This window comes from Sarcophilus harrisii, chromosome 1 (assembly GCF_902635505.1).
Source record: "Sarcophilus harrisii chromosome 1, mSarHar1.11, whole genome shotgun sequence".
NCBI classification, from domain to species: domain Eukaryota; kingdom Metazoa; phylum Chordata; class Mammalia; order Dasyuromorphia; family Dasyuridae; genus Sarcophilus; species Sarcophilus harrisii.
Window position 1 is genome coordinate 652,007,677 of NC_045426.1, and position 15,974 is coordinate 652,023,650.

Genomic DNA, 15,974 nt, shown 5'->3' on the forward strand with positions numbered 1-15,974 from the left:
TTTGCATAACTTCATACATGATTTCTTAGTGGGGGCTGGAGGGGGAGAGAATCTGGAATTCAAAAGTTTAAAAAAATGTAAAAAAAATTGTTTTAAATGTAAGTGGGGGGAAATATCAAATAGGTTATTTAAAAAAAAAAAAAAGATTGAACATGTATAACCTATATAAGATTACTTGCCATCTTGGGGAGGGAGGAGGAAGAAGAAGAAGATGGTGAAAAATTTGGAACTCAAAACCTTATAAAAATGAATGTTGAAAACTATCTTTACATGAATTAGAAAAAAATACTATTAAGTTAAAAATAAACAAAGAATGGCTCTGGGCAAGAAAAGGAGAGATGAGGGAGAAGGATACCATGAAAAATCCAGGCAATGTAAAAGCAAAAGAAATCAGTAAGAATTATCATTTTAAAAAGACATATCACAAATTTTTACATGTAATTGTGAGAAAAAATTTTTTTAGAAAGACATATAAATGCAAAAGAAAGGGAACAGAGCTTGACAGACGCTCAAGATAGTGCTCCTGCCATGGCTGGTAAGAGGCCAAAGAAGAATTTTTTCCAATGAAGTTGTTTTCACCTTTATCTTTTAATGAGATCTTTTTAGTACAGACTTTACTTGGTATTTTGAGAAAACTTAATGTGGAACTAAGCTTCACCAGGGGGGAAAAATGACTTGGTGTATATAAAATGTATTAATAAATAGTATGAAAGTCAGTGATTTTAATATTTAATAGAGGAAATTAAGTCATTCATTATACAGAATAAAAAAAAATCACCTCTAAGAAAAACAGTTTTCTCCAGTTAATTAAATCATTAATATTTAGTGAACTGGGATAGGGGCACAAAATAGTAAAAGAGAGATTATAATTTTATCAACAAAAAATAATATGTCAAAAAAACACATCCCTGGATTTTTCTAGAGCTCTGAATAAGCAAAAAAGCAAATAAATACATTATGTGTCAGGCTAAGGGATGACTTATTCATGACTCTCACCTGAAGCTCACAACAATCTCATAAGGTGGGAATTATGGGTGTTATTAATATTACGATCCTCATTTTACAACTGAAAAATAAAGATTGAGAGGAAGTCTTTTCCAGGATCAAGGAACTAATACATATCAAATGCAAGATTTGAGCCTGGGTACTTCCTGATTCCAAGTCCAACAAATAGAAAGCTCAACTTGAATCAGAAAGACCTGAGTTTAAAACCTATGCAGATATATACAAGCTATACAACCTTGAGCAAGCTATTTCACCTTCTCAGCCTCGATTTACTCCTTTGTAAAATGGGGAGAAGACCAACTACTAGCCCACCCACGAACATCCAGGGTAGCCGTGAGGCAGGATAACTCATGGATCCTTCTTCTGCTTTATTATTGTGGCTGCTGCCCCCTGTATTCCAGGAGCAGGACACAAGGACACAGGTGAGTGCTCTTGCTCACGCCTCTCGCTGTTCCATTTTTCGACACTACCTCCCCACACAGCAAGAACACGCAAGGATGCGGTCTAATGGCAAAAGGAGACTGGAGAATCAGATGGGTTGAAATCACGTGATTGTGGCAAGATACTTAATCTCTCTGTCTCAGTTTCCTCATCTGTAAAATGGGGATTACATCTCTTACCTCACAGGGTTGTCATGGATAACAGAAATGAAAGCCTTATGACGACGTGACAAGGAAGAGCAGTGAGGGGTGGGGTGCCCTCTCGGTCTCAGGCCTTCTGGAACCAGAAGGACTTGCAGAAGAGTGAGCATCAGGCCCCCTGTTGGGCACTAAACCACATGTTCTGTTCCCCCAACCCCACAATGAGACGCTGGGTTGACGTGGCCCAGATTGCCCCTGGACTTCCTTACCTTGAGTGCATCAGGCTGAGCAAAGTATGTGGTCCCCCCAATCTTCATGGGTAACCAGATGTCCATCATCTGGGCCGCCACATGGCTGAGGGGGAGATAGCTCACCACAATCTCCTGATGGCTCGGAGGGGAATTCAAGGTCAGGCTGCTTGTGGCCATGCCGGACGTCCATGTGATCTGAAAGACAGTCCTCCTTGTAGACGAGGGCCTGCAGCCCAGCGTCCCCCGCTGCCTTTTCCCGGGGGCATGCCCCGTCATTTCTCCTCCCAAACCACAGCCAGCTCCTTGAGCGCAGGTTACCTACTTCATCTCTCCGTCCCCTACGCTGCACAAGGAAGGCAGCTTGACAAGTGTCTGAAGAACCAAAATATCCCCGAATAAGGATACAATTGATATTTGCTAAATCAATCATCAGCTTTTAGGTCATATTAGAAAGTGAGCCTACTTTTAGGTCACAGAGCCTCAACCACAACAATTCACACAAGGGAGGAAGAGTGAGGAGGATGAACCCCATTTAAAAGCAGAGTGAACTGAGGGTTACCCCGTATGTACCCAAAAGCTGCTGGTTGTTGTCCACACCTGAGGAAGACTGCTACATTGGGGTCAAGCTGCAGCATGTCCGACCCTGACTCACCTGGCCACTATGGGCTCAGAGAGCTCTACCACAGTCGGGCACAAAAAGTCTGCATGAATATCTGGAATGGAGAAGTCCCTAAAACTGCACCTCTCCCATTTCTTTTGAGCTACTGCTTGTTCAAAGAGAACAGCGCCAGTACCCAATTAAGAATGATCCCAAGGACTCAAAATAGACAGACAGCAGAAGTCCAGACACAGCGTTTGGCCGTGGGAACAGGGGAAAGGCCATTTTTTGTGGAGCAGCTTTGGGTCAAAACTAAACAGAAACAGGATGGGAAAAACTACCAGGTCCAAAAGATTAATGGCAAATCCCTGGCTTACAGGGGAAGTAAACTCTTGCCTTCAGATCAGCAGCCTTCAATTGAAAACAGTGCCTATATCCCAGAAATCTCCAGGGTAAGAACTGAGAATAACATGACAATGATTGCTAACAAATCAGGTCTAGTCCCCAGAGGGTTAAATACAGTACTCCACCACCTACAGTGTCTTCTCAGGACCCAAAGGTGTCATGTGTCATCACAGAATCTGAAAGCCAGAAGGGATCCCCTCTGCAATATCTTTGAAAAGGGGTTGCCTGCTTGTACCCCTTCAAAGATGGGGGCTCACTACTCTAAGGCAAACTATTTCACAGATTCTCAACACGCACTGATGTCACCTGAGCTGACACGGGGAAGAGGAAGACACTCACGTTGTCATGACTGAGCATCACCCCCTTAGGCTGCCCGGTGGTCCCTGAGGTATAGATCAGTGTGCAGCACTGGTTGGGCTTCTGTGAGTCGAGGATTTCTTCCAGCTTTTCATCGGGCACATCCTTCCCCAGGGCCATGAATTCATCCCACTGTACCGAGAGAGAGGGGCCCATCGAGAACCGAGATGTCAGGGAGCATCAATACTGTCCCATGAAAGGCTCAGAAAAGGGACATGAAGTAGACTCTCCAGGGACATGGAGGCAAGAGGTCCCTGGCTTTCCTAGAAGTCATTTCCGACCTCCATTACCTGTCTCCATCACCTTGCAGACTCAGCTAAATTCTCTGCAGCCACAAAGCCCAGGAGTCCTCCTTAACTAGGACTCCTGGCTGGTGCATCCCCTAAAGGGCCTTCCCCAACCCCCAAAGCCAGCTTCAGCCTTCCTCAAAGCCCAGGGCCACAGACTGGCCAAGTTCAAAGCTCTCTGATGTCCCTCACCCACTGCCACCAAAGCTCCTGCTCATCCCCATCCCATCCCCTGACCCGAGTGAAGCTCACACTTACGGAATAAAGGTCTGGAGCCTTTTCTTTGATCTTCCCCCTGTACTGGATAATTGCTTTCAGATGACTTAATTTTTCCTTAATCTGAAAAAGAATTTGATTGGTTCTCAATGTTGGCATCAGAGAGGGTCACAGGATTCAAAGCCAGGAGGAATGCTAGGAGATCATCTCATCCAACCTTTTAGATTTTTATAGTGGGGAAGACCACAGCCAAGAAATGTGATGATGCTGCCAGAAAAGAGTATCTGAAAGAAGACCAAATCTTTTCCCTTTGTCCCTTGACACTCTTTCACATATAGAGGGCAATGCTCAGCTTCCCCTATGGTCACCCCCAAGTCCTCCCTTTGCCAAGTTGTCCCAACTTCACAGCAGCACCAAGGCCACACGGACCAAAAACTACTTAGTTGGCCATCAGATCCCTCCCCCCACCCTAGAAGGCCATGGCTGATAGAATCCAGAACTAAGTAGAACACTGTTGGAAATGTCCCCCAGTGACCCAGCAGTGATGAGATACTTCCTCCTTCCCTTTCCCACACTCAATCCTCCCATGAACATTTGTTAGGGACCTATGGCACACTGGGTACTGGGGCCCCAAGGACAGCAGGTATTTAAGTGGCCTGTTTTCTGGGAGAAGGGATCCCCCTCAAGCATTTGCAGTAGTTCTCTTATCTCTTTGCCCTTCACACAGAGGGCAGAGAGAGTCCCCTCTAGTCCCGTGACCTGGAGGAGTGTTCTGGACTTAGGAGTCAGAAACCTTGGATTTGAATTCTATTTCTCCAACTAGCTAGTTCTGTGTCTAGGACAAGTTGGCAGGCTCCTCGAAGTCTCAACATCTTCATCTGCCAAAGGGGAGATTCAGACCAGAGGACTAAGACGGACCCTTCCACCACTAAGCCGGTGGGTTTCTGCAATCCTGTGGCTGCAGAGCATCCTAAACTATACCGAGCTCAGGAGGCCTGGGTGAATAAACCAGCTCAGTTGAGCAGGAATCCCCTCCTCTTCCCCCCAGCAGGGTCAGCACTCGGAGGATCCCCAGAAGTACGCTGTCCTCTGAACCAGAACACAGACAGGCCGGAGCTGGCGAGGAGGACGTCACAACAGGAAAGATCAGGGCTGGGAGAGACTGCAGTCACAAGATCACAGGATCTTAGAGATCCTCTAGTCCGACACCCCCAAAAGTCCTGGAAGATAAAGGGACTTTTCCTGAGTCTTATACAGAAAGCAAATGGCAGAGCCCAGACAGACCCAGGGCTTTGATTCCAACAGAACATGCAATGGTGGAAGGACCCAGGGACAGTCTGGACATAAATGAGATTCAGAACAAAAGGCAGGACCTGCTGAAGGATGCAGGCAAGCAAAAGGGGGTCACGACATAGCTGAAGTGTTAACACAGCACCTGACCCATAGTAGGACCCTGATAAATGCTTATGATTGGAGCTAACACATGATCAAGGACCATTTGTTGTTCAGGGAAGGTAGGAGGATGACAACAAACAATGGAAAAAAAGGCAGAACTACTCGATCCCTAATTTAATTCAGTTTTCTTTTCAGAGAGAATGCTTCAGGTCAGAGGAGGGCAGAATAGCAAAAAGCAAAGAGTTGAACTATAAGGTCAGTCAGAAGAGAGGTACCCTTGATGAATCTAGTGAACTCCACACCTCAGAATACTGGAAGGACTGACATGCGACTGCTGAGCCCTTCGGTGACCACTTTAAAAAAAATCTTAGCAAACAGGAAAAAGTAGAATAAAAAAGGACCCCCAAAATTGCCAATTTTCGTAAAAAGAGAGCAGAATCTTCAAATTTTTATAGCCTCATGAAAAGGACTTCAATTCCTTGCAAAATCCTAGAATATAATATTAAAGAGTTTCTATAGCATTTTAGAGGCTGCAAAATGCCTCTTCACAATAAAACTCATGAGGCTTAAGGCAGTGGTAAATATTATTATTCTCATTTTACAGATGAAAAAACTGAAGATCCGAGAGGCTAAGTGGCTTGTTCATGACAGCAGAGCTAGATGCTATGGGAGGTAGAATTCAAAATTCTAATACACCAGACTACCTCCCCTGGGAATCAACAAGCGCCAAAGTGGCTTCATTAAGCAAGATTCATGCCAGACTAACCTCATCTCATTTTTCAACAGGATTATCAGACTGATAGATCAGAAGATACTTAACTAGTATGTGACCCTGGACAAGTCACTTTACCCTGTTTGCCTGTTTCCTCATTTGTAAAATGAGCAAATCACTCTAATATCTCTGCCAAGAAACCCCAAAAGGCAGAAACAAAGAGTTAAGAACTATTGAAAACAACTAACAAGATTAGAAGAATGTCATATAATTGCAATAAACTTGGGATAGAAAATATCATCTGCATCCAGAGAGAGAACTGAATATGGATCAAAGTACAATAGTTTCACCTTTTTTTTTTAAATTTGTTTTTTTCTTTCTTTCTCATGGTTTCCCCCCCCCCCCCCCTTTTGGCCGGATTTTTATCGCACATGACAAATACGGAAATATGCTTAGAAGAAATGCTTATATTTAACATGTCAGATTGCTTGCTATCTTGAGGAAATAAGAGATTAGAGAGGGAGAAGAAAAAATTGCAACTCAAAATCTTACATATATTTGGAAAAATAAAATACTATTATTTAGGAGTGGAAAAGTTCTGGATTTCAATAAAGAATTAGACAAAAAAATCTCCACTGCCTTCCTTGTACTTGTAGGATGAAATAAAAACTGCTTGGTTTGACTCAGAAAGTCCTCCAGAATCTGGTTCTAAGCTCTTTTTCCAGGCTGACTGCTCCTGACTCTCCTTTGCACATCAGGTATGTAAGCCAAATAGGGCTGCTTGCTGTTCTTCACCTGTTAAGCAGTCTATCTCTAACCTTCATCAGTTTATCTTGTACTATCTCCCATGTACCTTCTTATTTACACTCTCTTCTGCCCTAGGAGAATAAGAGCTCCTTTAGGACAGGAATTGTTTCTGCCTTCCTTTGTATCCCCAGGGCATGGCACAGTGCCTGGTACATAAAAGGGAGGTTTCTGGACTGACTGGCAGATCTTGTATTTACTTATCTAGTGGTTTTCCCTGAGGGAAACTCCTTGAGGGCAGGGATTGTTTGGGGGGTTTTTTGTGTCTTGGTAATAAACCTAGCCCCGGGCAGCTAGGCTGGCACAGTGGATAGAACCTAACCCTGGAGTCAGGAGGACTCTTTCCATTGAGTTCAAATATGGCCTTTGACACTTCCTAGCTGTGTGACGCTGAGCAAAATCCTGTTTGGCTCAGTTTGCTCATCTGTCAAATGAGCTGGAGAAGGGAAATGGCAAACTGCTTAGTATCTCTGCCAAGAAAACCCAAAGTGGGCTCACAGAGAGTCAAACAGGACAGAACAATAGCTAACTCAGCGTCCATGCTCAGTAAGCACTTGCTAAATTGAAAATTCTTTCCTCCCAGACAAGATAGAAGGATCTGACTTAAAAAAGAACAGTTAGTAGCTAGAAATATTATTTCTAGCTATATGAAAAGATGCTCCAAGTCATTATTAATCAGAGAAATACAAATTAAGACAACTCTGAGATACCACTACATACCTGGTCAGACTGGCTAGAATGACAGGGAAAGATAATGCAGAATGTTGGAGGGAATGTAGGAAAACTGGGACACTGATGCATTTTTGGTGAAGTTGTGAACGAATCCAACCATTCTGGAGAGCAATTTGGAACTATGCTCAAAAAGTTATCAAACTGTGCATACCCTTTGATCCAGCAGTGTTTCTACTGAACTTATATCCCAAAGAGATACTAAAGAAGGGAAAGGGACCTGTATGTGCAAGAATGTTTGTGGCAGCCCTGTTTGTAGTAGCCAGAAACTGGAAACTGAGTAGATGCCCATCAGTTGGAGAATGGCTGAATAAATTGTGGTATACGAATATTATGGAATATTATTGTTCGGTAAGAAATGACCAGCAGGATGATTTCAGAAAGGCCTGGAGAGACTTACATGAACTGATGCTGAGTGAAACGAGCAGGACCAGGAGATCATTATATACTTCAACAACAATACTATATGATGACCAATTCTGATGGACCTGGACATCCTCAGCAATGAGATGAACCAAATCAGTTCCAACGGAGCAATAATGAACTGAACCAGCTATGCCCAGCAAAAGAACTCTGGGAGATGACTAAGAACCATTACATTGAAATCCCAATATCTATATTTTTGCCTGCCTGCATTTTTGATTTCCTTCATAGGCTAATTGTACAATATTTCAGAGTCCGATTCTTTTTGTACAGCAAAATAACGGTTTGGTCATGTATACTTATTATTTATCTAATTTATACTTTAATATATTTAACATCTACTGGTCATCCTGCCATCTTGGGAAGGGGGTGGGGGGGAAAAATTGGAACAAAAGGTTTGGCAGTTGTCAATGCTGTAAAATTCCCCATGCATGTAACTTGTAAATAAAAAGCTATTAAGAAAAAAAGAAGAAGAAGAACAGTTAGAGGGATTCAGAACTAGACCCAGAGAGTGGTCATTAATAGCTCCAGGCCAAAGTAGAAGAACCACACTAACAAAACTCTCAAGGGATCCATCTTGAACAACATTTCAACAACATTTATCCATTAATTTTGATTACATTAAATTAAAGAGGGTTTGCACAAATAAAAGCAATGTAGCCAAGATTGGAAGGGAAGCAGAAAGCTGAGAAAAAATTTTTACATCCAAGGTTTCTGATAAAGGCCTTTTTTCTAAAATATATAGAGAACTGACTCAAACTTAGAAGAGTATAAGCCATTCACCAAATTGATAAACGGTCAAAGAATATGAACGGACAATTTTCAGATAAAGAAATTAAAGCCATCTCTAGTCATATAAAAAAATGTTCTAAAGTACTATTGATTAGAGAAATGTAAATTAAGATAATTTTGAGGTACGACTTCACAACTCTCAGATTGGCTAAGATGACAGGAAAAGATAATGATGAACATTGGAGGGGACATGGGAAAACTGGGACATTAGTGCACAGTAGGAACTGTGAAGTGACATAAGCATTCTGGAGAGCAATTTGGAACCATGCCCGAAGGGCTATCAAACTGTACATACCCTTTGATCCAGTACTCTTACTTCTGGGTTTGTATCCCAAAGAGATTCATAAAAGAGGGAAAAGGACCCACATGTGCAAAAATGTTTGTAGCAGTCCTTTTTGTGCTGGAAGGGAACTGGAAACTTAATGGATGCCCATCAATTGGAGAATGTCTGAATAAGTTATGATACATGAATGTTAATAGAATACTATTGTTTTATAAGAAATGATGAGCAGATTGATTTCAGAAAAGCCTGGAGAGACTTTTACAAACTGATGCTAAGTGAAGTGAGTAGAACCAAGAGAACATTATACACAGCAACAAAAAGATTATGTGATGATCAAGTGTGGTAGACTTGGCTCTTTTCAACAATGAGGTGATTCAAGGCAATAGACTTGTGATGGAAAAAGCCATTTGTGTCTAGAGAGATGTCTATGGAGACTAAATGTGGATTGAAGGATAGTATTTCTACCTTTCTTGGTGTTTTCTGGTTAGTTGTTTTTTTTCTTTCTTGTGATTTTTTTCCCTTTTTGATCTGATATTTTTTGCACAGCATGACAAATATGGAAATATATGTAGAAGAACTGCACATGTTTAGCCTATATCAGATTGTTGGCTGGCTTGGAAGGGAGGAAGGGAGAGGAGAAGGAGAAAAATTAAGAACACAAAATTTTGCAAAGATGAATGTTGAAAATTATCTTTGCGTGTATTTGGAAAAATAAAAAATATCATCATCATCACATAAGGGGAAGCAGAGACATTTATACATAAATATAAGAAGCTGGGTGAGATTACTAACATTTCGGGTGAACAAGACTCAAAATGAGACAGGCTACACACAATGGCCCAAATCTAATAAAGGCAAATTTAGAGATAATCAGTACAGAAAATGGAGGAGGTGAGTAGGACAAGAGGTCATGGCAGAAGGATAAGGAGGTGATCACAGACCAACACCTCAAAATGACTCAGGCATGAAACGTGAAGCCAAGAACTGTGACTTCCCTTGGTCCTGAGAGGTATGATCCCGGATAAAGAGAAGGACCATTCACCACCTCATTAACCTCAAAAACAGGCCTGTCCTCTGCCTGATGAGACGAGATTCATACAGAGGATGAGATGAGGATGGTAAAAGACCTAGAAAACAACCCACTATTTTGGAAGACTGGGTTGATGGAAATGATGCTATCTGGCCTAGAAAAGTTAAAGTTAAAGGAATGATTGCTGTTTTCAAGTACCTGTCACTGAGAAAAGGGCCTGGATGCATTCCACTGGGCCCTAGAGGGAGAACTAACTGCAGTGGGTAGAAAGTTGTAGGCTTGATGGAAGGAAAATCTCCCTGACAAAAGTGGAGTTTTAACCAGAGGCTGGATGATCCCTGGCTGCTAAGGTTGCAGAATCTTGTTCAAGTTTAAGTGGGGAGCTGCATGGAGCACCAGCCCAGGGGCAGGAGGACCCAAATTCAAATCTTGCCCCAGACACCGGCTGTGTGACTCTGAACAAGTTACTTGACCTGACTACCCCCAAAACCCAAAACCAAATCAAGTCTAAGATGGACAGGGTGGGCTGAGGTCCCTCCCAGCTCTGAGGTTCTAGAATTCTACAACAGGATGACCCACACAGCACCCACAAAGCCGTACCAAGTAGGGGCAAAGCACCCAGGGCACTGCAACCCGCTTCTCCCCCCCCCCCCCAATACCTGTTCTGTCTCACACCTGGGGACCAAGAAAGGGAGCACATTTTAGCAGGCAAATGCAGCAGATAAGAATGGGGAGTGAAGTGCCAGTCACAGCATGAGAACTAGGCAGAAACCTGGACTGGGGGCCTCAGGGATAGAGCCCAAGCTCCCATTTGGTATCTTAAGCCCTTGGCCACCTGGCCCTGGCCTTCCAGTTCAGCTTTGTTACAAGCATCTCTCCCCATTCACACACTCCATCTAACCTGGTCGACTCTGACATCCTGGCACCTTTGCCAAGGTTGTACCCTCACCCGGGAGCTCTTCCCCCTCCCCATCTATGCCCCTTAGTGCCCAGCTTCTTTCCAAAGTCAGGGTAACTACTACACTTTTAGCTCATAAGGTCTTTCCACCCCCATATCCCAGCTGCTAGTATTTCTCTCTTATTGGAAAAAAACCTGTCTCGTATTTACTCTGCATATACTGTGCACGTGTACATGTTCATGCTGTTTTGCTATGTAATGTAAGGTCCTTGGAGGTAGGGACTGTTCTATTTTTCTCTGTGGGTGTTCTCAGTGACTAGCATTTAGTAGGTGCTTAATAAATGCACACTGGCTAACTGACGTCATAGAGAGGATTCTCGTTCTGTCCTGTTCTCTCAAGCTGTGCCCCCAGCTCTGAGGTCCATGATCTTATGCAAAGTGGTAGCAAGGACATCGGTGGATGCTCTGCTGCTTAATAGTTCTGTCCTGTGTTAATCACAAGCTCTCTCTGGCTCGGTCTTTCCTCTATACAACGGGGATAGTAATACTCAGTCACCCTCCCTTTGAGGTTGCTATCAGTTTAATTATAAGGAACTAGAAAAATAGAGAATGATGACTAAAGACTCCTGCAAATGGAAAATGCCTTCGGGTCATACTGAGCAAAACGCCATCCAATCCAGAATTCTTGTCACTATTCTCCCTGGCACTCCGCTCCCACTGGGGGAGTCCAGAATCTCCAAGAGGACCCAAGGGTCTCTGGGCAAGGTCAATGTCATCAGAAGCAAGACTGGCCTCTGGAGATTTTACCTGGAGAATCTTCTGTAACTGTGTTTCATTCTCCAGCACCAAGATGTTGGTCTGAGAGTGGTTAAGGACGTACTCACAAGCTTCAGGAGAATTAGTGGTATAAATGCCAACAGCCAATCCCCTGTGGGAGAAACACAGAAAGGACCTTAGTGTGGGGAAGGCCTGGTACCTGCCCACTCTTCCCACGCATCCTGACGGCAGCTTAGTTGTAAAATTTATTTAACCCCAATTGCCTCAGCAAAAAAAAATTTAAAAATTATACTATCTTGAATTTGAGTTACTTCACCCTCAAAGGAGGAAATTTTAGTTGTATGAGAAGAGGTACTACCTATTAATTGTATTAAAACTTGCCCAACTAAAAGAGGGAAGGAAGGAGAAATCCTGGGTGGATAAAAGACAGAAACAAACTATGTATTCTCCACCTCCCCCCCCAACACAAAGACCCAAGGACTACTTGTATTCAAATTCTCTCACTATCTAAGGCAAGCCATTCATTTTCTCTGAGCCTCAGTTTCTCCATCTGTAAAGTACATTAGATGATCTTTGGGCTCTATGTCTATGAACTTACAAAACTATAATTTTAAGAATGTTCAAATTTACTCAGAGAATTCAAAGTCAGAACAGTTTGAGACATCACCTCAATCCACCCATAAAATTGGCAAAGATGGAAAGATGCAGTGTTGGCAAAGCTGTGGGAAAACAGGCATGGTGGTAATTCACAGCTAGAGGAGCTCTAAATTGTTTCAACTGTTCTAGAATTTCACATTGTTTTTCAGATTAAAAACAAGATTATTCCTATCTTTTGACCCAATGAATCCACAATTAATAAGCTCCATAGAGGTTACTGGCAATTGATATAGTCAAACTGATACTACCTGTTACCCAGTGATTAGATAAATGCTAAACAAGTCCTGGTGTGTAAATGGAAGGTGCTAACTCTACTATAAGGAACAGAATGTGAAAAATTCAAAGAAATGTGCAAAGACTTAGATTGAACAATTGTCAAAAAAAAAAAAAAAAAAAGCTCCCAAACCACACACAATGGCAACAACTATATAAAGTTTATATCAAAGAAAAAAGCAACAAAATAGAGATAAAAAAAATTAGACAGTAGGGATACTAATTAAAACAGAAGCACCCAATTTTCTTTTAACAAATAGTAAACAACCTTTTGTTTTGCGAAGTACTTACTACCTGCAAAAGTATTCAAAGCAATTTGATATATAATAGCATATATGTGTATGTATGTGTTTATGTAATGATGAACAAGTTATGGTCTAGCTACTCAGGGAATCTGGTTGGAGAGCAATCTGTTAAGAACACACAAAAACTAATCATGCTTTATGGGGTCAATAATTTTTATAACTGCTAGGAAGAGAACCTGAAAGTCTTAATTTCATATCTCCCTTTTTTTTCCTCCCAAAAGATCCATCTATTCAAAGATTTTTCACAGCCATATTATTTGTGACTATAAAAAACTGGAAATTACCTCAATGTCTGGCAACAGAAAAATGGTGAAATAAGGCATGATACATTAATATAATAGAATATCATAACATAAAGATGTATGGAAAGACTTTTATGAAAGAATGCAAGTGAGAAAAAAAAGTCAGAAGAATGAAGTCCACATTACCTATGGCCTCATGAGAGGCAAAGAGAACTGAATGGGAAAAAAAAAATTTTGATGGACTTCAAAGGGAATGACTAAAATGCCATAAGTTTTTACATGTTGAAATTAAGTATAATTCAATAATAAGCACTTCATAGTCACTTTTTTAAAGTGAGCAAAATGATTAAAAATCATCTTCAGGCCGGGTTAAGGCAGGAATCGTGGACTGTAGAGCTCTCACCTTTCTCAAGGGCAAGGGAACAAGAGAAGGGTGAACAGGGAGGAAGCTGAAGGACATGGGGCCCATTCCCCATCACTCAGGTCATTCTGAAAGGCCTCTTAGTTTCCTTATGAGTTCTTCCTTTCTCAAAGGAAGAGGACTAAGGCATCTTTTCAAAAGGGTTTTCCAGGGAGTTCATGAAGCAGAGGAAGATCAGGGGGCTGGGGGCAGACCGCCAAATAACCTCCAAATTCTGCCTTGTCCAATCAGAAGCTGAAGAACCATAATTAGAGGGACCTCACACTTGGAAGCTGGTCACTGCTGTTTAAAAAAGGCAAACACCAAGCACTAGGTCTTGCCTGAAGACAGTATCTCCACAACTCTTGGCCAGGAGGTACCTTACCCAGCGAAAATGGCGCCAATGTCAGCGATGAGCCACTCTGCGGCATTAAATCCCAGGATCCCCACGCCATGGAAGCGCTCAAGGCCAAGCTGGAGAAACACAAACACAGGGATTCTTAAACACAGCCCACAGACTGCAAAGTAGGAAATGTTTCTTTTCAGAAATCATACCCAAGAGCTCTGCAGACACTGCTGCCACTATCCAGCCCTGTACACGCTCCATTCAGGGAGCCTGAACCCAGCAATCACCTGGTCATTCTCCTAAGTAGGAAGTACCTACAGAGTCCAAGGGGAGAGAAAGATAGGGGGCCTAGAGCTTGGTAAATGCTAATATGCTTGCCATCCTCATCCCCTGCCTTTACCATTTTCAGATCAGAGTTCTCCAACTGCTTAATTATGACAGTAAGGAAATCTCAAGGAGCATTTCTACAGAGCTTTGAAGTTTATAAACTGCATTCTTTCTGGTCCCCCAAAGGTTTCTATTGTTCAGTCATTTCAGTCATGTCCGACCCATTTAGGGTTTGTCATTTCCTTCTCCAGCTCATTGATAGATGAGAAAATTGAGGCAAATAAGGTGAAGTGACTGGCCCAGGGTCACACAGTTATTAAGAGTCTAAGGTCACATTTGAACTCAGGTCGTTGAACTCCAATTCTTCAATATGAAGAATGCTCCAGGACCAGCACTCTATCCACTGAATTGCCTGTCTGTCAAGGATTACTGTCCTTACCACACCCTAGCTGATAAATGATCAAAAGACATGACCTAGGCCCAAAGGGCTATAAATTCATGCATTTCCTCTGACCTGACCATAGCAGGATCCCAAAGGAGATAAAAGAAAAAGGAAGGGGACCTATAAGTGCTGAAGCATCTATAGCAGCTCTCTTCTCAGGGTGGAGAGATAGGTTCAGGAGACACCCATCAACTGGGGAATGACTAATTGGGTTGTAATGTGATTATGACAGAATGATTATTATTGTTCTGTGGGAAATGTTGAGCACAATGTTCTCAGGAAAAAACCTGGAAAGTCCTCCTTGAACGCAAGCTAAGTGAAATGTACTGTATACAAAGTAATGGCAATGTTGGGGGATGATCAGCTGTGAATGACTTTGCTATTCTCAGGAACATAATAATAATCCAAGAATATTCTGAAGGATTTGGGATGAAAAATCCTATCCATACCCAGAGAGGGAACTAATTGTGTCTGAATACAAACTGAAACATATTTTCTCTTTGCATGTGTGTGTATGTCTCTCTCTGTGTCTCTATCTGTTCTTCTTCTCCCTTCTTCCCTCCCCCCTTTCTCTCTTGAAGGAATTTTTTTTGAGGGGGTTAGGTGGGAGAGCTATGCTTTCTTTCACAACATGACTTTTGTGGAAATGTTTTACATAACTTCAAATAATGGGGACTAGAAGTGGCAATAAGGCAAAGAATCTTGAACTCAAACATTTTAAAAACAAATGTTAAAAAATTGTTTTAAATGTAACTGGGAGAAAATATTAAATAAGTAAGTAGAATTGCCTTGAATTTTAAAAAATGATTATTGTCCTCTTCTTATAAATGAGAAAACTAAGAGCAAGCAAGTACCTTATATAAAGATATATAGAGATATTAAGGTTCCAGATATCACAGGAATCTCTTCCTCTCTGCCCACAACCTTCCTGACAGTTCTCTCTTCCCCTTTTCCTTGCTCACTATATGATGACTACCAAACCCACTCTAATTTTCAGCCTACTTTGTCCATGTATCCTGACACCTGGCACACACTAAACATTGAATCAATGCTTTTTCACTCATTCATTCAAGCAGCAGTGCTGGGTTTTGTGACTTGAGGCTCAAGGCTTTTCTATATACTCTACTTCCTTTAAACATTTAGCTTTCAGACACGAAAGACTAGCAGAAAAACATTACTTTTCATCAAATAGTCATTGATTCCCGCATGAGCTAATTAAGAATCCTACTCCCCTCGACTCCATCCAAATTCCCCATTCCAGGACCCCAGACTCCTGGATTGGGGGGGCTTGAAAGTGATCCTTAAAAAGCTTCTCATCCAGATCCCCAATTTGCCCCAGCTAAAACTCATTGAGGTTCACTGATCTTCCAAAGCCTACACAGATAGGTAGGAATGTCCCTTTGAAACAGATTTACAAATGAATTCTACCAAACATTTAA

The 15,974-nt window shown here is 42.0% G+C and overlaps 1 protein-coding gene across 7 annotated transcripts in view; it reads right to left on the bottom strand.

Moving 5' to 3' along the window:
• ACSBG2 (acyl-CoA synthetase bubblegum family member 2) overlaps window positions 1-15,974 on the bottom strand; it is a 43,009-nt gene that overhangs the window by 13,488 nt on the left and 13,547 nt on the right. For 6 of the 7 annotated variants that reach the window (XM_031947767.1, XM_031947772.1, XM_031947771.1 and 3 more), the window contains 5 exons: window positions 13,806-13,894; window positions 11,574-11,694; window positions 3,743-3,823; window positions 3,180-3,329; window positions 1,856-2,032 (listed from right to left, as the gene is read on the bottom strand). In XM_031947767.1, the coding sequence (XP_031803627.1) occupies window positions 1,856-2,032; window positions 3,180-3,329; window positions 3,743-3,823; window positions 11,574-11,694; window positions 13,806-13,894 (618 nt within the window). The remainder of the gene's footprint in view (window positions 1-1,855; window positions 2,033-3,179; window positions 3,330-3,742; window positions 3,824-11,573; window positions 11,695-13,805; window positions 13,895-15,974) is intronic. The other variant, XM_031947768.1, reaches the window with a different exon arrangement.